The sequence below is a fragment of the Pseudorca crassidens genome, chromosome 20 (genome assembly GCF_039906515.1).
Source record: "Pseudorca crassidens isolate mPseCra1 chromosome 20, mPseCra1.hap1, whole genome shotgun sequence".
Lineage (NCBI taxonomy): Eukaryota > Metazoa > Chordata > Mammalia > Artiodactyla > Delphinidae > Pseudorca > Pseudorca crassidens.
In genome coordinates, this window is record NC_090315.1 from 53,166,081 (window position 1) to 53,186,177 (window position 20,097).

The 20,097-nt window shown below is 43.2% G+C and overlaps 1 protein-coding gene across 2 annotated transcripts in view; it reads left to right on the top strand.

The window, feature by feature from the left end:
• The window catches only part of WWOX (WW domain containing oxidoreductase), a 978,254-nt gene that overhangs the window by 271,567 nt on the left and 686,590 nt on the right, over nt 1-20,097 (top strand). For both annotated transcript variants that reach the window (XM_067719419.1, XM_067719418.1), the window contains exons 7-8: nt 11,421-11,606; nt 17,029-17,293. In XM_067719419.1, the coding sequence (XP_067575520.1) occupies nt 11,421-11,606; nt 17,029-17,293 (451 nt within the window). The remainder of the gene's footprint in view (nt 1-11,420; nt 11,607-17,028; nt 17,294-20,097) is intronic.

A 20,097-nucleotide genomic window follows, 5' to 3' on the forward strand; every position in this document is an offset into this window, starting at 1 on the left:
CCTCTCTCTCATGGCTGGTGCTGGGCAATTTACATTTTTCTCTGATTCTCAGAACTATCAAACAAGGTGGGTATTACAATTTCCTTTTATCGTTACCATCATTGTGAGTTTGAGAAGCTCATTATATATTTTTTCTGTATGTCACAGCAAATAAGCATTTTTTAGAAGTTTGCCCCTGTACCACCTAAAATCATCCTGAGTTTTACTAGGGGCATGAACACCACATTTTGGGCAGTTGAGGTCTTGGTGGATTACTTGGTGGAGTGTGAAGGACCTTCACTGGGCTCGGCGTAGCTGTAGAAGAGAATTACTGTGTTCACCTATATGCTGCCATCGAGGAGTTTGAGATAAACCAGCACTCGTTATTGAAGCAGGGATCCACCTTGGAATTCTATACTAATTTTTTTTCCTCTTTCTGTTCTGGGAGAAAAGGACAGCTGAACACCAGATCAGACTAAAAAACAGTTGCTTTGGGGACTTTGGGTCCTCAGCTCCTTTCTCTTGAATTTCAGAGTGTTTCCAAATAGTATGAATTCTTGCAACTCACTTGAGAAAGGCCCCAGATGGTGTACCATTCTGTTTCAAGGAGGAATTGAAAAGTATTTCCCTTTACATAACATTCCACTTAGCTCATTCTTCTCCTGTGTCTGAAGTAGAGTTCCCCAAAGGCGCAATTGTGTTAACGTTCTGCTGGGTGTTTATTTAACCTGTAAGAGTCCACTTCATTTTGGGGGGGCATGTTACGATTCAGTTTACAAATCTTCAGCCCCGTGATTGTGGCTACTGCTCTTCACAGGCTCTTTTGAAATGGCCTGCTTATTTCTCAGGTTTGAAATTACACATCTGATTCTTAGGTTTCTTGAGTCACAATGGGCTGGTCTTGTCTCCAAAGCATAAGTAACTCTTTATTTGATCAGCTAAAACAGATCCACTTTTTCCCGCTTCCTGCTGCCATCTTTGAAGTAATAATATATTGTAAAATATGGCTATGGGATGGTTTATAGACCGGATGTCATTGGGAAAATAGCATTGATTCAGATGTATGCAGCCAGGTGTGTACCTAAGGCTTCCGTCTTAACGCATGCAAGACCTTGGCAACAAAGACCTCTTGACTGTTGATTGTTGTCTACTGGCAGAGATAACAGTTGTCCATACGGATTGTGGCCTGTGGTAGAAAATGTTATGTAATGTAGGAGTGGCCACGCCCCAGACGGCATTGAAGACCAGGCTTCCTGGGAGACACCGCCCCTCAGGAGCTGATGTTCCATTTACAGTCCACACTTGAGATGAGCTGCCCCGGAGTTGGGCTGTTGCCAGTTCCTGGTGAGCCTTCCCAGCAGCACCCCTGGGATCGGCAGTGAGTGTTTGTGAAGGTTGCTGATGGGATCCTGGCCCTTGGTGGGTTGGTATCCCTGGGAGCTTAGTGCCTTGGTAGGGACCTGAATGCCAGGGAGCTTGGGCATCAAGTGTACTGGGCTTTCAGTTAGATTCCCCAGTTTTGTACTAATCACCTGTCAGGTGCTCGGTGCTCTGCAAGGTGCCCCAGAGACACGCATATGACTGAGACCCGCGTGATGCAGTTATATACACATACACACATGACACATGATCAGAGCCATTGGAAGCACACACCACACTATTGTTTTTCTCCTTTTGTTTTTTTTTATTACTGTGTATTTTACATACAGTAAAACTCACGCTTTTAATTGTAGGGTTCTGTGAGTTGTAACACACAGTCATGGACTCAACCACAGTCAACATATAGAACAGTTCCATTACCCCCTCAATTTCCCCTGTGCCCCTTTGAAGTAATTCTCACCCCTTACACCCAGCCGTGGCAACCATTGATTTTTGTGTGTGTGTGTCCCTAGAGTTTTGCCTTTTCCAGAACGTTATATAAATGGAAGTATTCCATGTGGAGCTTTTTGAGTTTGGCTTCTCTCATGTAGCATGATGCATGTATTAGTTATCTGTTGCTGTTAAATTACCCCCAAAACTTAGTGACTTCAAACAGCAAACATTTATTCCCTCCCTGTGTTTTCTACTGCTCTCGTAATAAATTGCCACAAATGCACTGGCTGAACAGAAAGCGTATCCGGTTGCAGGCATGTATGTTCCCACCAGCTTTATACAACGTAATGAAAATATAATAATAGTATTAAAAAACCTGCTAATTTGGAAGGTAGAAAATACCTCATTTTGATTTTTGCTACTAGTGGAATTTAACACTTTACATCTTGAACTGGTCACTGGTAATCTAGTTTTATAAATTTTTGAAATGTCTTCATCAGTTTTTCCGGTAGACTCTTAGAATGTGTTTAATTTGGTCCCAGTATTCATGATGGGTCAAGTAGGAGAGAAGGCAAAGGTAGCAAGGCCAGGTGCGGGCTGTTGCAGTGTCCAGAGCTAAAGGCAACAGAACCAAAAGCATGGAGTAACAGTGGTGAGCTTAGCTTGAGTTCCCTGGAGATCAGGTCTGGGACAGGGATGTTTGCTCAGATAATTTACTGGGGGAGTGCTCTCAGAAGAAGAATGAGGGCAACAGGTTATATTCAATTGGAGACTAGCTTCAGCCTGACCCGTGTAGGGAGCTCTAGAGAAGGAATTATCCCAGAGTCAGTCCTCCTTGTTAGGAGAGCATCTGGGTGCGGGGCATGACTTTCCAGGTATGATGGCCCCCATCACTCAGGGATGATTTTCTGGAGAAGTCAGTGCTCTTGGCAGTTGGGAATGAATACACTGGGGCCCCTAAATGAGATCCAGACAGAACACCACACCGCTTGCCTCATTGGAAATACAGGGGACTGGACAATATATTAATAGTCCCTGAAGGGTCTAGAGTTACGGGCGTTGACCAGCCATACTGGCGTTGACTATAGGAGAAGACAGGATAGCAGATGTTTCCTAAGTGTTCATTATCAGGTGACTGGCTAGAGAGTATCACCCACTGCAGAAATAAGGATGTCAGGAAAGGGGGAAAACTTGAGGAGAGAAGATGAAGAGTTGAGATTGGGGGTGGGTAGGGATGAAATTCTGGAACTTGGGAGGGACGTAGGGGCTGGTGCTATGGGTGTGAAGTTCAGCTTCATAGAGGTGTTGCTTGGAGTCCCTGGCTGGATGAAATTGCTACAGGGAAGAGATTTTAGACGGAATCAGAGGTGGTTGCAAATGGAAATCTGGGCAGAAGAAGGGGTGCAGCACACGGAAGCTGAGGCAGTGGTGGCGTTAGGAGGAGGACCAAGAATGGATTGTATCTCAGAAGCTGAGACAGGGAAGAGGGCCAGCAACCAGGGACGAGCCGGGTCCATTGCCACAGAGAAGCCCACTTTCAGCAGAAGGGAGGTCCTTGGATGCAGAGACTGAGAAGCCGCTGCTCCCCAGGCAGCTTTGAGAGCTTCTGGATGGTGATGGGGCAGAACTCAGTCAGCTTGGTGATAAGAAGAGAGTTTGGGGCCAGGAAGGAGATTATGAATGGAGACAAATACTTCAAAACTATGGTCTATAAATGGGAAGAGAAAGGCTCAGTGCAACTTGAAAGAGCCCCAGTGTCAAGCAGGCGTTTCTTTGTCTTTCCAGCCCTCTCTCTCCTGTCTTCCTTTCTTCCACTTTCTTTTATCCACTTTCTTTCCTGATTTTCTCTTAATTGTTGGTCTGAACAATCTCATGAGCCCAAAAGGCAGCAGTGGAGATGGAGAGATTGAAGACGGCAGAAAGAGAGGGGGGGTAGTCAATGGATGGCACGCTTGAAGGATGCTCACCCGCAACTTAATGTGTTATGTCACTTATACCTAAAACAAAAAGGAGGGGAGCGAGAAGAAAACTTGGAGATCAACTATCTAAAGCCAGTTAGTGGCAGCCTTTGGGCTCAGCCCCCTTTCTATTTATTATCGCCGTTCATTGCTGTTTCCAGTAGGAAGTATCATTTATGGCTGCAGTGTCTAGAAAGCTTGGTTTAGGGAATTCCCTGGTGGGCCAGTAGTTAGGCCTCTGAGCTTTCACTGCTGTGGCCCGGGTTCAATCCCTGGCCGAGGAACGAAGATCCTGCAAGCACATGGTGCAGCCTTGGTCCATTGTCACTCCCGTTGATGACAGGCAGCCATACCCAGTGGTGAATCTTTGGAACTCCACCCTCCTTACCACCGAACAGTTGTCCTCTGGTCCAAGGAATGTGTTAGCCCTGGAGGATGGGATCGCTCCTTTCCAAACGTCATCCCCAGCAGGCTCGGAGAATGCCCAGGGTCCTCTCAACAGAGAAGCATAGAGCCTTCCTCCATGGGTGTATCAGAACCACAGAGAACAAGCACGCCCCCCTCTATTGGAATCTCCAGTTCTGTACCCACAGAAGGTCAACCTGTCGGGTCCCCACTTACCCCTTTACAGACCAGAATCCATCGAAGAAGAAGAAGAAAAATCAGTCCCTGAAAATGCTGACTAATAGCACCAGCTTTGGAATTTTTGTTTCCATTCTGTCTTTATAGTTTGAACTTTCCTTTTGATATTCTGTAAATATTCATCATCTCAGAGCCTTTTGAATTGCAGTGGCTTTTAGTCAAAACTGAACAAAATATGCCATTTGAATAATAACCTCATTAAAGTGAGGTAAAAGGAATTCTTTTCCTTTTGTACAAGCCAATTAAGTGTCTTTACAATTAAAAAAAAAAGTTTAGCACTTTATACTTTCATATTCCATAAGCCTGTTTTTAATTAATAGAGGGGACAAGCTTTAGGTACGTGGTACGTATTTTGCCTCTGGTGTTGTGCAATTAACATTAATGAAGCGTATTAAAATTTGGTGAAAGAGGAAAGGGCTTCCCAGGTTCTCTGTGGGTTCATGCCTCCAGGCTGAGGTGTTAGGCATAGCAAGTTTCTTTGTTGGATGCTGTTTGCGGTTCCTTGAGACAGTGTGCAGGCAAGGGTCAAGGTAGCTGCTGTTGAGAGAGATGGAGCCAGCATTCCACATGCCCAGCCTGTCTCAGAAGTCGGGAAACACTGAAAACAACCAACTTTGAAGAATCTTATCTTCTCTTGTGGATAAAAAGGAAGGGTCTAGAGACAAAGGGAGTAATAACCACTGAGGCCTGGCAGGTACCCAGCAAGATACTGGGGCTTTGCCCGTCACGACTTTGGGTAGGGTGCATGCGGCTGTCCTCAGTTTACACGTAAGTATCAGAACATGGCTGAGCTAGAGTTTCTCTCAGCACTTGACTCTAGCCATATTCTAGGGAGCGTATCTAACAAAGAAGGTACTGTGTAGTGTCCTTGAAGTCAGAGGACCTTTTTATTTTATTTTGTTATATGTCGTTCTTATTCATTTATTCTCTTCTTTATTTATTCCGCCTGTTTCTTTTTTTGATAAGGAGTTTCACTGTTTCTTTTTTAAAAATATTTATGTATTTATTTATTATATTTTTGGCTGCATCGGGTCTTCGTTGTGGCATGAAGGATCTTCCCTGCGGCGCGCGGGATCTTTTTCTGTTGCGGCATGCGTGGGTTCTTCATTGTGGCCCATGGGCTTCTCTTTAGTTGTGGTGTGCGGGTGTTCTCTCTCTAGTTGTGGCGCGTGGGCTCTGTAGTTGGTGGCACGTGGGATCTCTAGTTGAGACGTGCGGGCTTAGTTGCTCTGTGGCATGTGGGATCTTAGTTCCCCAGCCAGGGATCGAACCCGTGTCCTCTGCATGGGAAGGCGGATTCTTTACCACTGGACCACGAAGGAAGTCCCTAGTTTACCTGTTGCTGATACTTACTCTGACCATAGGAAGTTTGCTTCTAATTGCTTTTTCTCCTGAACATAAAATGGAGATAAAAAACATGTCACCTAGAGTTCTTATGTACACAGAGCTCTTAATAAGTGCTTAACTCATATTTAACACTCAAAAAAAAAGAAGTATCAACAACTCTGAAAAGGTGGACCAAATATTTGAGATGCAACCTGGAAGGTGCCCATATGTAAGTCATATATTCAGCTGACCCCAACTACGTCACCGTTTTAGGTTTTAGATAGGTGATGATTTGGAAATAGATCAGACAACAGAAAGAATGAGACAGTTTCCCTATGAGACTTCCATTGCCCAGTGATAATGAGATTTGCACAAATACTTTTTTAGAAGAAACAGTGGTTTCTTTTTTTCTAGTTAAAAGATTAATTCATGCTTTCTACCAAGCATTTAAAGAAGAATTAGTATCAATCCTTTGCAAACTCTTCCAAAAAATAGAAGAGGGGATACTTCTCCACTCACTCTCTGAGGCTAGTATTACCGTGATTCCAAAACCAGATAAAGACGTCACAAGAAAAGAAGTCTTCAGACCAGTATCACTTATGAAGATAGATGCAAATATCTTGTAAACTATTCTAGCAAACCAAATGCAACAATATATAAAAAGGATTGAAATTTATACCGTGGCTAAGTGAAATTTATATAAAGAATTCAAGGTTGGCTTAACATTTGAATGTTAATCAGTGTAATATACCATATCAGTGGAAGAAAGGATCATGTCAATAGACGCAAAGAGAACAAAGTTGAGGGCTCCCATTTCCCGATTTCAAAATTGACTATAAAGCTTCAGTAATGAAGACTGTGTGGTCATAGCATAAGCATAGTCATGTAGATAATAGAATAGAATCGACAGTCCAAAAATAAACTCTTACAGGTGGTCAGTTGATTTTCAGCAAGAATGCCAAGACAGTTCACTGGGGGAAAGAACAGTCTTTTCAACAAATGATGCTAAAACAATTGGATGTCCACATGCCAAAGAATGAACTTAGATGTCTTGTGTTCGCCATACATAGGAATTAGCTCAAGATAGATCCTAGACCTAAATGTAAGAGCTAAAACTATAAACCACTTAGAAGCAAGATAGGAATATATCTTTGCGATGTTGGGTTAGATAGTGCTTTCTTAGATACAAGCACAAGTGACAAAGGAAAAAAAAATATATATATATAAATTATAGTTCATCACAATTTAACACTTTTGTGTTGCAAATGTTACCATCAGGAAAGTGAAAAGACAATCTATAGAATGAGGGAGATGGTGCAAATTGTATATCTGACAACAGACTTGTATCCAAAATATATAAAGAACTTTTATAATTCAATAATGAAAAGATAATTACCTCACTTAAAAATTGGCTCAGCATCTGAACAGACAGTAGATGTTTCTCCAAAGAAAAGATACAAATTGCCAATAAATACATAAATTGCCAATAAATACTAATGCTCAACATCATTAGTCATTAGGGAAATGCACATCAAAATCACAATGAGGCGCCACTTCATACTCACTAAGGTGGATACAATTAAACAGACAAACAAACAACCCAAGACAGATTTAATGACAAATACTGGCAAGAATGTGGAGAAATTGGGATCATAATACATTGCTGGTAGAAATGTAAAATGGTACAGCCACACTTTGGAAAACCGTCTGGCAGTCCCTCAAAACGTTAAGCATAGAATTAACCATATGACCCAGCAATTCCACTTCTCCTTGTATACTCAAGAGAAATCAAAACATATGTCTCCATAATAACTTGTAAGTGACTATTCATAGCAGCAATATTTCTAATAGCCGAAAAGTGGGAAAAAGACGAAATGTCCATCAGCTGGCAAATGGTTAAATGAAATGTGACGTATCCATGCAGTGGAATAGCTTTTGGCCACAGAAAGCAACAAAGTACTGATACGTGCTGCAACATGGATGAACCTTGGAAACGTTAAGTGTAGTGAGAAAAGTTGTTCACGAGAAGACCACATGTTGTGTGATTCCATTTATATGACATATCCAGAATAGGCAGATCTAGAAAATAGAAAGCGGATTAATGGTGTCTGGCGGATGGGAGTGGTTAGTGACTATTAATGGATACAGGGCTTGTTTTGGGGGATATGAAAATGTTGTAAAATTAAAATGTGATGATGCTTGTATAATTGTGAACATATTAAAAACCAGCGAAGTGCACACTTTCAAAAGCGTAAATTGTATGCTTTGTGAATTACATCTGAGTAATTTTTTAAGAAATCCATGCTTACATAGAAAATTTGGAAAATAACAAAAACAGTAAAAAAAAAAAAAAAAGAACTAAGCAACCTAGTGATATCCTGCACATCCAGAGCTAACATTTTTCTGTATTTCCTGTCTTGCTGACTGTACGTATAAAAGTCTTTTTCATGGGGGGGGGGGGTGGTGGCTGGGAAGGGATATGAATCGCACACATAACACTTAATTTCCTCCTTTTTCAATTGATTTGAGAAATTGGGGAACCTCTGACTTAATCCTTGCTGATTTATCTTATCTTCTGTTGGATTTTAAGTTGCTTCTAGTTCATATACAATTTTATAATTCTACCTCATTTATATATCATTATTACTCATTCTTATGCATAAGCTTTTATGTAAATTTTGAGGATCTCTGTGGGAATGAATCTTGGAAACTGTATCAATTTGCTAGGGCTGCTGTAACAAATTACCACATATTTGGTGGCTTACAACAACAGAAATTCAGCCTGTCACAGTTCTGGAAGCCAGAAGTCTGAAATCAAGGCGTCTGCAGGGTTGGTGCCTTCTGAGGAGGGGTCCATTCGGCGCCCTTCACTAGCTTCTGGTGCAGGCGGGCACTCTTTGACAGCCCTTAGTTTGTAGATGCACCTCTCCAGGCTCTGCCTCTGCCTCTGCCTTCACAGTGCCTTCTCTGTGTATCTTCTGCCCTTCTCTTCTTTTGTAAGGACACTTGTCAATTGGATTTAGTTCTACCTTAATCCAGCGTGATCTCCTCTCAAGGTCCTGAACTTAATTACATTTGTAAAGACGCTTTTAACAAATAAGGTCCCATTCACAGGTTCCTAGTGGACCTATTTTTTGGGTTCACCATTTAATCCCCCACAGAAGCAGTGGCATATCAAGGGGGTAGCAGGTGGCTGTAGGGATAGTCTGCCCCAGGCACGGGCAAAATGGGGGAGCATTGTTTGTAGAAAATTCAAAACCAATAATAAGGACTTCCCTGCTGGCACAGTGGTTGAAAATCCGCCTGCCAATGCAGGAGGCACGGGTTCAAGCCCTGCTCTGGGAGGATCCCATATGCCGTGGAGCAGCTGGGCCCGTGTGCCACAAGTGCTGAGCCTGTGCTCTGGAGGCTGCGAGCCACAGCTACTGAGCCCGCGTGCCACAGCTACTGAGGCCTGCGCACCTAGGGCCCGTGCCCCGCGGCAGGAGAAGCCCCCGCAATGAGAGGCCTGTGCATCGCAGTGAGGGGTGGTCCCCACTTGCCGCAACTGGAGAGAGCCAGCGTGCAGCAATGATGACCCAATGCAGCCAAAAATAAATAAATAAATGAATTTATTAAAAAACCAATTTATTAAAAAAAAACCAATCATCATGCAGTGGCAGTTCTGAACATTATCAGTGATAAACTATTCCGCCCTAGAGGTATGAGCTGCTGCCCTTTGCACCGCCCCCTGTGTAACCCACTACTTGGAAACAGGATTACCAGGTGAAAGAATGTGGATATTTCTAATTCTCATGATAAATGTTTTCAACTTACTATCCATGGGGTAGGAATATATAGTCTTACCAGCTTTATACAAGGTAATAAACATGTGATAATATAAATAACTTGCTAATTTAATAGGCAGAAAATATCTCATTTTAACTTTTGCTACTGGTGGAGTTGAACACATTACCTCTTGTGCTGGTTATTTTATAATCAAGTTTTATGAATTAAAAAATATCATTGTCAGTATTTCTGTTAGACTCAGAATATGTTTTTCTTGTTGATTTGTAAACACTGTTTACATAGTGAAAATATGGATTCTTTATAGGATTGCAAATTTTTGCCTTTTTTTAAACTTTATTTAGATAACAGATTATTTTAGTTTTTAGATAGGCTTTTCTTTATTGCACACCAGTATTTGTTTTCTAAAAACTCAAGATTCTTCACCTACAGTTTTCCATAAGGATGGAACAAAATCAGATTGTTGCAATAGTAATAGGTCTATGAGAAGTCTCTATGAAAAGAACACTAAGTTTTTTAAAATGAAAGATAGGAAATATTTCGTTTCCTATATCACATATTCCATGCCATTGGTGTGGAATCTGAACACCATCGGTTTCCAGCCCCTTATTTTACAAGCAAGAATCAGAAACTCAGAGGATTTGGTGATTTGCTTGAATCTGGGACAAAACACTGAACTTTTATCTCTTAAAGCAGTGGTCCTGTAAAACTGTACCCTGTGTCTTTTTCTCTCGTTTCATGTGTTAACTAAATCCCCGAAACGCTTTTTTTTCTTCCTACAAAGCATTTATTTATGGCATTTTTTTCTTATTATAAAGACAGCACATGTTAATTATGGAAAAAATAAATACGAATAAACTCAGAAAGAAAACAATTTAAGACACTTTGGGTTCCATCCACCCCTAGAGACAATGACTGTTAACATTTTTGTCTATGTTTCATTAGCATTGTGTGTGTATGTGTGTGTGTGTGTGTGTGTGATCATACAATATTATATATTGTTTTTAAACATGAATGCTTTACAGAGTCAATAGATTTGTTATTTTAATGGCTGCATAGTATTCTATCATATGCATATATTCCAATTCATTTAATGATTCCCCAGTTGTACATTTAATTTACTTCTAATGTGTTGCTGTTATGTTGCAATTACAAACACTGTGGATAGCCTTGAATATATTTCTTTATACAGTTCTCGTTAGTACCTTAGGATGATTTCTTCCAAATACAATTTCTTGATTAGGATTTAGGATTTTGATTCACGTGAAAGGCTTTTATTTTTAAATTTTTTATTATGAAATTAAATATGTGCAAACAAAGAGAAAATATAACAGACCTCCACTTAACTCTCCCCAAGCTGACTTCTAAAATGTAGATTTAACTTGACTTCTAAAAGGAATGTATCCAAACAGTTTGTGCCTATCTCTTTAGACAGAGCATTTCCACCTTGATATGTTTTACTTAATACCTAGTAAGTGCTGGTTCTGGTGTTGGCTTTTTCACAGCACACTTTCTCCTTTATTCCTTATGTCTTACTTTAAGGGCTGTTTCGATTTTATAGATAACGAAGCTGAGAACTGAATGAGCTAAGGAAGCACAGATTCAACTAGGCGGTAGAACCTGTGTTCCAACCTGGGTGACCAACTCATCCCAGTTTGCCCAGTATGGTCCCGGTTTTGGCACTGAAAGTCCCGCATCCCAGGAAGCCCCTCGTCCCCAGCAACTCAGCACAATTGCTCACTTAGAATCCAAGCCCTTCCTGAGCAGAATGGTCTCAGATGCGACCTTCTAGGGCATCCCATTTCCAGCTGTCTGTAGTCCTGAAGATAGTGAAGAATTGGTTATTCCGGAGGGAGCATGGATCCTCCTTGGTTTTAGAGCGTTTCTGTCTGTACAACGTGGGATGTTTTCTTTCAGGTCACTTCACGTGCTTGTGTGCAATGCAGCCGTGTTCGCTCTCCCCTGGAGCCTCACGAAAGATGGCCTGGAGACCACCTTCCAGGTGAACCATCTGGGCCACTTCTACCTTGTCCAGCTCCTCCAGGACGTCTTGTGCCGCTCAGCCCCTGCCCGGGTCGTCGTGGTTTCCTCGGAGTCCCATAGGTGGGTTAGAATTGGATGTTCTGTTCACGTGACCAGCTTCCTCACACCAGCTGATGGTCCCCCCAGCCTCTCTTTTTGCAAATAATTTTCATTAGTCCTGCTCCAGAAAGTGTGTACTCAACCTGGCTTACTGAATTTATCGAGGTCTTTTTTTGTGTGTGTGCCCGTGATGGTGGGTGATTATTTGGGGGTAGTGTCGACAGCAAGGTAGATAGTTTTTATAACTATACTTCAGGTCCCTCATTGATTTTGCTTTGAGATGGAATAATAATTGATTAAATCTGAATTCCTGACCTGTATTGATTTGTCATTCACCAACTTCACCATCTCACGAAGAAGAATGTGCAGTTATTCTAGCAGGAGAAACAATGCAATTAAAAACTGCAAGATGAAATCCAGTTGTTTTATAATGAGAAATTAGGGAATTCAATGCAGACACTAGCTGTGTAATTGTAGAAAGGGAAGTACTGTAGTTAGAACATATTAGAAATCTGGCCACGACTCTTTTGGTCAAAATTTCAATTAAAACATCAGATGGCGCTGCTTTTCTGTTACCATTAGGAGAATATTCAATCGACGAAGACGACAGTTGAAAATTTCCTCGTATTTTCAGCATGTTTTGTTTCTAGAGCTGGATAAACAACTTTGTCTAAAGAGAAGTACCCTGAGAAGATAAAGGACTTGCTGGGTGAGGCTAGATTTAATACATGTTAGGGAGATTTTCCTGGTGTGGTTGGGAGCTTTCACTCCTACCAAAGTAGCTGGAGAAAAATAATGTGCAAGGGCCTGTTTTTTTTCTCCCTCTTCTTCGTCTTAAGTCCTGAAATGTTTTAGTGACCCAGAATGAAGCTTATTTTTTTAAATCATGCTTCCATAAAATGTAACCCCTGGGACTTGGAAGAGAGAGACCAGCCAAGGGTTAGTCTGAACCCTTTATCACTCCCAAACACAGGGGCTTATGGTTGAAATGACACACTGCAGATAGATTTACTTTTACCATTTGAAATTTATGACGGCCGAAATGAAAGGAAAATGCCGGTAATAATCCTCCCCTGCGTTAAAAGACATGAAACATCTCGTAATTAGGTGGTAACAAAATCGGGACATCCTTATCTTTGCAAATCACACCGGGTTCCTGAAAGTGGAGTGGCCTTGTTCAGGCGTGAGGGAGGCTACTGCGGGGGCGATGGGGAGAGAGCTCCGGAAATAAATCTGCCAGCCCCAGTCGTTTGCCAGATGTGGAGGGCACCACGGGATACGTTTAAATGAGCTGGTATTTAATGGGAGATTCTGTGGAATTGTCAGCTGCTTCCTTCCCTTTGTAAATCTGGATCTCAAATAAGTATTTCATGGGACGTCTTTGTTCTCTCCTTAACTGCAGTGTAATTCGCACTTACCTTGGAGATCTGAATCTTGATTTCATTTAAAAGATGGATCGGAAGGCAGGGCCCTGGTCTCTTGAATTCGATCCATTGTAGTTTCCAGACCAGGTCTTCCTGAAGTGTGTGTTATCAGGCCCGCTCCTGTCTGGCGACGGGCACTGGTTTTCTACTTCCCGATGACCTCTTGCCCGCATTAAAGGGTGTTTGTACAAAATGTTAATTCTCCCAAGCTGGTTTGTTTATTACACTTGTGTTGCACCCCAGAGCCCGTGTGAATACTGGGCGGGCAGTCCTGGGAGAGCACTCACTTGCTGCTCAAGGACCCAGAGCCCTAAACCATGTCGTAAAACGGAAGGGTTGATATCTAATTACCTCCATAAACCTTGGCGGAATCTCTTCGTTGGAGTCAGGACCCCCTGTTAGGGGAAAAATGAAGTCCAATGTTTGCAGAAAATATTATAGCAGACTGCTCCAAGGCAAAATATTTATTAGCCTCCCCGAGTCTTCCCTGTATTTTAGTTACTTATCTGGAACCGGAGCAAGTGAATTGAAATCCATCATATGAAAATGAGAACTTCCTTGCTGTGAAAAAATTTTTCAGATAACAATTAAAATGGAATGAAAAGAGTGGAGTGCTGGCTGAAGGGCTGTAAATGGCAGTGCTGGCTGAAGGGCTGTAAATGGCTGCAGCTGTGTTGAGTGCCAAGTTGGCACACACACACATACACACACACACACACGCAGCCTCTGATGCAAATTCAGTCCTATTCTTTGAACATACTAGCTTTTGTCTACATAGAATCCAGCCTAATTATTTTAGTTGGGTTATTTAAAAATCCTCAGTTTAAAAGAAAAAAACAAAGGAGCAGTATATAGAGAAATACAAGATAGAGGTCCTCTCAAACAGCAGATGTTAACGTCCAGAGAGCAAATGCTAACATTCGAGTGTCCTGGTAGGAGGATAACTCTATTAAGACGTTATTGTTTAGCTTTGTCAATTTTTCAACTTGAAAACAGGGTAGGCAGCTTTTGTAGATTTGTTTTGCTGCCTCTTGAGCTGTGAGAGGTGAACGCGGTCATTTTTCAGGAAGCGGGCCCCGGCTCAGAGGAATCGGAAAGCTCGCCCACCCTCTCTCCTCCCTGGAGGACCGTCAGTACCAGCTAATCAGGCCTTAAAAATGAGTGTGCCGCTCAGGAGCTCAGCAGGTCAGGAACTCAGGGGTCCACTTATGGGGGAGGGCTGTTTGCAGAGGGCGGGCCTCCTGTTTAGTAGCTGTTTCTCCATCTCGAAACCTGCTTTCAACCTGGTTCCATCTCATTTCTCATCACGGTGGATTTTGTTGTTGTTTTCGCCTTGTTTCTAGGTTGGGGACTAGGAATGAATACCTTCTCTTAGCGGTTGAGTCTACCCAGTGTTCCCCAGGGCATGAGATACTTCTGCATTGTCCCTAAAAGCCAAAGCAGGGAAATCCTTCTAAACATTAGAAAGTGCTGCATGCAGGTGTTCATGAAGGACATAAAGCCTCTGAACAGAATGGGAAAATTTTCCTTTTGAGCAAAGCTCAAAACAAAGCTTTTTGTAATAAAGGAAACTTGGCTCTTAGTTTGGAATTCCAAACCCGCGATCGAACTTCAGTTCTCTAATCCCGTATTTAGGCCCTACTGTGTGTCATAGGCAACATTCAAGGAGCTCACCTCCCGAGAACTCACAGTCTAGGGTTGGAAGCAAATGAACAAATGACTTGCAGTCTGTATGGAAGGACAGAGGCACAAGGTACAGAGGTGGCCTGATTTGCTTTGTTGCTAACGTTGCAGGGTGGCAGGTCCTTGAACAACAGGAATAGCGTGGACCAGGTCCCGGAAAGTGGATACTTAATTTCCATCTACCCTGCGTGGCTGCTTTCAGTCTGTCCCTCGCTGCCACCCTAGAAATCACTGTGACAGCAAGCAGTGGAAGAGTTAGTTAGGGAGAGCTTCCTGGAAGAAGTGACACCTGAGCTGGATTGGGCTAAACAAAGGATGCCAAGAAAGCCGATGAAAGCGGAACGAAGAGTGAGTGAAGGATGCTGCCTTCGTCCCGTACCTGTTAGATGTTGTCTAAATCCTGGATGCTCTTTTCTACTCAGAGCAGGTAGAACTTCTGGGCCATACCTTAGATCATTGCATCCTCAACTCAACAGTCCTTATTTTTTTTGGTGACAACTCTTCCGTAACACCTTATTACTGTTTTGAAATAAAATTAAGAAATATGAATAATATAACTTCCCTGCATACATGTTATAATTCAGTGCGCTAGCTTACCTGTAATGTAAGGAAAAAAGTGAATGTGAAGCAAAAGAGCATGTGTTCCAACATGTCAGTGCTTGGGCGGGACTTCAGGGAAGGTAAGTTGTCAGAGAGCCCAGGTGTGCGCCATTGCAGCCTCAAATGCCACCAGCCTCGGGTCAAGCCTCACCTCCCCACCCAATCCCATAAAATTCCAAAGCGCGCTCATTCCTCATTTACATGGCTGTGGCATGCTGCTCCTGGAAATTCAGCGGCTGTTACTACTGTGCATCTGTGTAAAGCACAGCTCGGCTCTAGGCTCAGATAATTACACACAGGCTTTCATGTGCCTGAATGTCCAGTGGGGCCATCTTCCTTGAGCAAGGCTCCGAGTGCGTGGCAGGACATCTCCTGTCCGCGGCCCCCGCCGGCAGTCGTTATGACAACCAGAAAAAGGCTCCCATAAATTTTCAAATTTCCCGCTAAGTTTCACTGCCTCAGAGGATTAAGCTCGGAAGTCTGGGCTCTTCCTGTGGTCTGGGGACTTGGAAACGGGCAGCGGTGATTCCTTTCGGAGTCTCACTGCCTCATCCACGCCAGCGTCTCTGGCCATGATCTTTGTTGATGACTTCGGATCGGCAAGGTGATTTAACACCGGAAATGGGATGTCACTGACTGAGTCCTGGAGAAGGGGTATTTAATTTCCATTAAGACATGAATTCCGTCTGCCCCTGGGATTCTCTTCTTGGTCATAGCTCCATCTGAACTGCTCCTTTAAGCAACAACCAGATTATTCCATCATTTTCGTTTTACCTTTTGCTTTCCTTTTCCACAGTGGTTGTCTCCAGTGCCCTTGTTGTGCTCCCTTATTACTCGGGGCAAATGCCCAGAGTTAATGAAGCAGACTCCAAGGGGTCCTTAATGAAGATGAGACTGTCGTCTAGAAAATCCCTTCTGTTATGATCTTTTTTTTTTTTTTTTTTTTTTTTTTGCTTTTTAGGGAAGTCACTACTTTGTTGTTATTTTTTTAAAAAAAAAAGAAAGAAAGAAAGGAAAGAAACAAACAGCTGGTGTTTAACGACTCCGTCAGACCCAATTATAAAACATCAACTACTTGCTTTGATTTGTGTGTGTCCATGGCATGGATATACTTAAAAACGGTCGACTCTGCCAGAACTTCTTTTGGCTTTGTTTACGTTTATCTTTTAAACGTTGAAGACTATTGGTGGCACCTCACCAAGGTTATAACCCCTTTATAATCATTAATTTTTAATCTGCAAAAGAGTCTTGGAGGCAGCAAGGCTCATCTATATTTACTTGGATGCTCAAATGAAAATAATACAGGACGCAAGCATTGGCTAAAATAACCCAGGGAAGCACTGTCAAAGGTTAGGAATGCGATATCTTTCTGCTTCCAAAAGCAGCAGCCCTTTATTTAAGATGTTTTTCCATTTAATTTAATTATCCTTGAACTTCCTGTTGAAGGTTTTGAAAAATATATGTTAGAGGCAGGGGTGGTGGAGTGGGACTTCAGCATGTGAAGACCGCTGCATTTATGAGTTTGGGCCTTTATTAAGTGTGCCTTTGGACCCCGATGGTTTATATTGTGAAATCCCCATTGTCTATTTTTAAGGAGACTTTGTTTCGATGTTTGCCCAATTGAGTTTTCAATCATCTCTGCATAGTTTTTCTCAGATTTCTAATAAAAACACAACGCTATATAAGAAGTCAGAGACTGGCCGTTTCATATCTTTTTGTTCGTTTGTTTGTTTAAGATTTACAGATATTAATGATTCCTCTGGAAAACTAGACTTCAGCCGCCTTTCTCCATCGAAAAATGACTACTGGGCCATGCTGGCTTACAACCGGTCCAAACTCTGTAACATCCTCTTCTCCAGCGAACTCCACCGCCGCCTGTCCCCGCGTGGGGTCACGTCGAACGCGGTGCACCCCGGGAACATGATGTACTCCTCCCTGCATCGAGGCTGGTGGGTGTACACGCTGCTCTTCACCTTGGCCAGACCCTTCACCAAGTCCATGGTAAGTGAACTGCCGCCGCAGACACCTCCAGTGCGCCTTTACGGAAAGGGTCCTAGAGAAACCCAGGCACACGTGCTTTCTGCGCCTCTCACCTCTTGTGAGGATGAGTCTGGTTTTGATCATCACAGCATCAGGCTTTAGGGCTCTTGGACACATTTCAGTGGGCTTTAGGTTGCACCTGTTTCTCTAGAGGTGTCTTGGAGGGCCAGAGAGAAGATGCGCTCTTTCAGTATTGTGTTAATATGTGGCTGAACGTCTTCATGGAGATGATCTGTTTGCTTTCGATGTGATTTTTTTTTGGTTCAGTAAGCACAGTCCTTCAAAACTGTGTTTTGTGTTAGTAGGTGAATGACATGGATTCATGCCTTTTGAATTATTAGCAGATGTGATTCCTTTGTTTCCATTGAGAATCTGTATCTGTTGTTCTAAATTCTTCTTTTAATGGGTGTAAACCTTTCCTGGAGAATCCTTTTGTTGGGCTACAGGTGCACTTTATTCTTCTCCAAAGGTAAGTCCTTTTGGGTGAATCACACGACTGTGGTTAGATTTGGACATGTTCGCAAAGGTAAGTGTGAAGTTCTTTCTGTTTTTGATGGTCCTGTAACAACTGTATCTGGAAACTTCTTCCCTGAAAGAAGTTTGAGGAGGAAGTCATTAGAATGAAGAACGCACATTTTTATACAACATATTTGGTTTATGGTACTTTTCTAAAACACAGGCCTTTAAAAAATGTTTTCCTATTTAGTGGACACCAGTGTTCCAGTTAAGCAAACCTACCATGTAATCCTCAGAAACACCTTGGCTTTTAGGAGTAACAAAAGTCAAGTCATTGACCTCTGATGTTCTGGGCAAATGATCCCATAGCCTCTGAATACAGTCTGCTGCCTTCTCCTGCAGCCCTTCCCACCCACCCTCATTGAGCTTCATGTTTGTGGATGGCTTTTAAAACTGCAAGGAAAATCTTTTGACCTGCCTAGGAGAAAGTAAGTGCGCGCTTTTTTAATCTTCATCAACCAGATGGTTGTTATGCAAAGCAAATAGACTTAATCCAAGAGGTGACTACTTAAAGAAAAGAAGAAGTGGGAGAGTCTCTGGAGAGCAGTTCTCCAAGGCCAAGGCTGGTGGAAAATGAGAAAGCGTGTGTGTCCCAGGATTCTGAAGCTTCCCCATCGGCAGGCTGTCCATGATTGCGTGAGAGTAGGTTCTCCACGAGGACATCTTTGACCATGATTTCCGCTCGTTGTCTTAAGTTAGGTCCTTCAGTAGAGATGATAAGGGAGAATATGGGCCTGGACTGGTGTCAGTGCCATTGACAGTACCATGGATGAGTTGTTCAAGTTTATGCAGGGGGTGAGGAGTGGACAGCATCCTTTCTCATTTTCTGCTGGCCCTGTACCTTCAAGACCAACAGCCCAATCATCGCGGGGCTGTGACTACAAGGACTGTGATGGCGGGTGGTGAAACCATGTCCCCATTGGGTGTGGTCTCCAGTGGATGAGGGCTTGTTGATGGAAAATGGTAGCCACTCTTACTCTGCGATGGGACCACAGGGCTTAAAAACCCTGCACAAGGGCAGGTGGGAAGGAAGAAGAAGACTAGTTCTGGGAAAGTAAAAGGTGGAGTGAATGGTTGTTTCTTGGGGAGGGGATCATTGTCTAATAGTTAACATGAACACAGCACATAAACGTGTTTAGCCGAGTCAGGCTGGATTGTCTGCTCCTTGGACGTAACGAGGATTTCTGAAAGCGCCAGCAAATTATGTCAGGCAGGCAACTGCGTTGGGATCACAGAATATTGCTGTTTGGCTGGTAACTATAGTCGGGACTCAAGCCAACGGGAAGACAAGAGCGTGGAGTTGGAAACTGAGACAGGAGTGTCACCATACAGCTGGGCAGCACAGGAAGTTAGGAGAAGCTCCCCACTGAATGTGCACCACACCGGGATCTGGTCTCAGTGGTGCCCGATGCCCAGCCTAAGTGGCTCCTTCCTCCTCCTTCACCAGCCGGTGTACAGAGGCTTCGGCCACCCCCCAGCCTGGTCCCCAGTGCTCGCAGCGGGAAAGTGCCCGCTGGGAGCAGTCGTGGGCAACATATAAAAGAAGACCTGCTGGCTGTGGCCCTGGGTGAGAGGGAGGTTTGGGAAAATGAGCAGATAACCCTTGAGAAGGTTTGGAGAAAAGTGGAGACGTCACCAAAAGACCCCCCAGATTTGGTTAAGTTGTATTGGCAGTGGTGGAATGTTCCATAAAAGGGCAGGGGACGTAAACCCTTAGCCTGTGTTAGAAAAGGGATTTGACATGACTTCCTGGTGGTGGCAAGTGTGAGAAGGCTGCTGCCTGGGACAGTGGACCTACTGACTCTCTTGCTGAGGATCCTGATGGTCAAGCCCCAGCTCTTACCCTTGGAGTTGGGAGAGCTTGGGCAAGACACTTGACCCTTCTGAGCTTGTTCCCTCGTAACCAAAATGGCGATAAAGGTTGGCATGAGGATTGACAGTAATGGATTCACCGTCTGTCATATCTTTATACATTTAGGTATTTGGTGGGGTTTCTTAGACCCCAGAGTTCCGTACGACTGAGGTTCGTAAAGAGATGGAACGGGAGCCCTGGACTTGTCAAACTCACGGCCAGTCACTTCTCTTTGACGAAAATGTAGAACTCTGTATGTGGGACAGAACTCTGTACCAGTATAGACCTGGGATCTACTGTTTCACTGGTAGGACAGACTGAACTACAGATCCAGCCTCATGTTCTGTCCTTCCATACAGGGCTTGGCATTGCTTCCATCGCGACAAGACATTGTTTT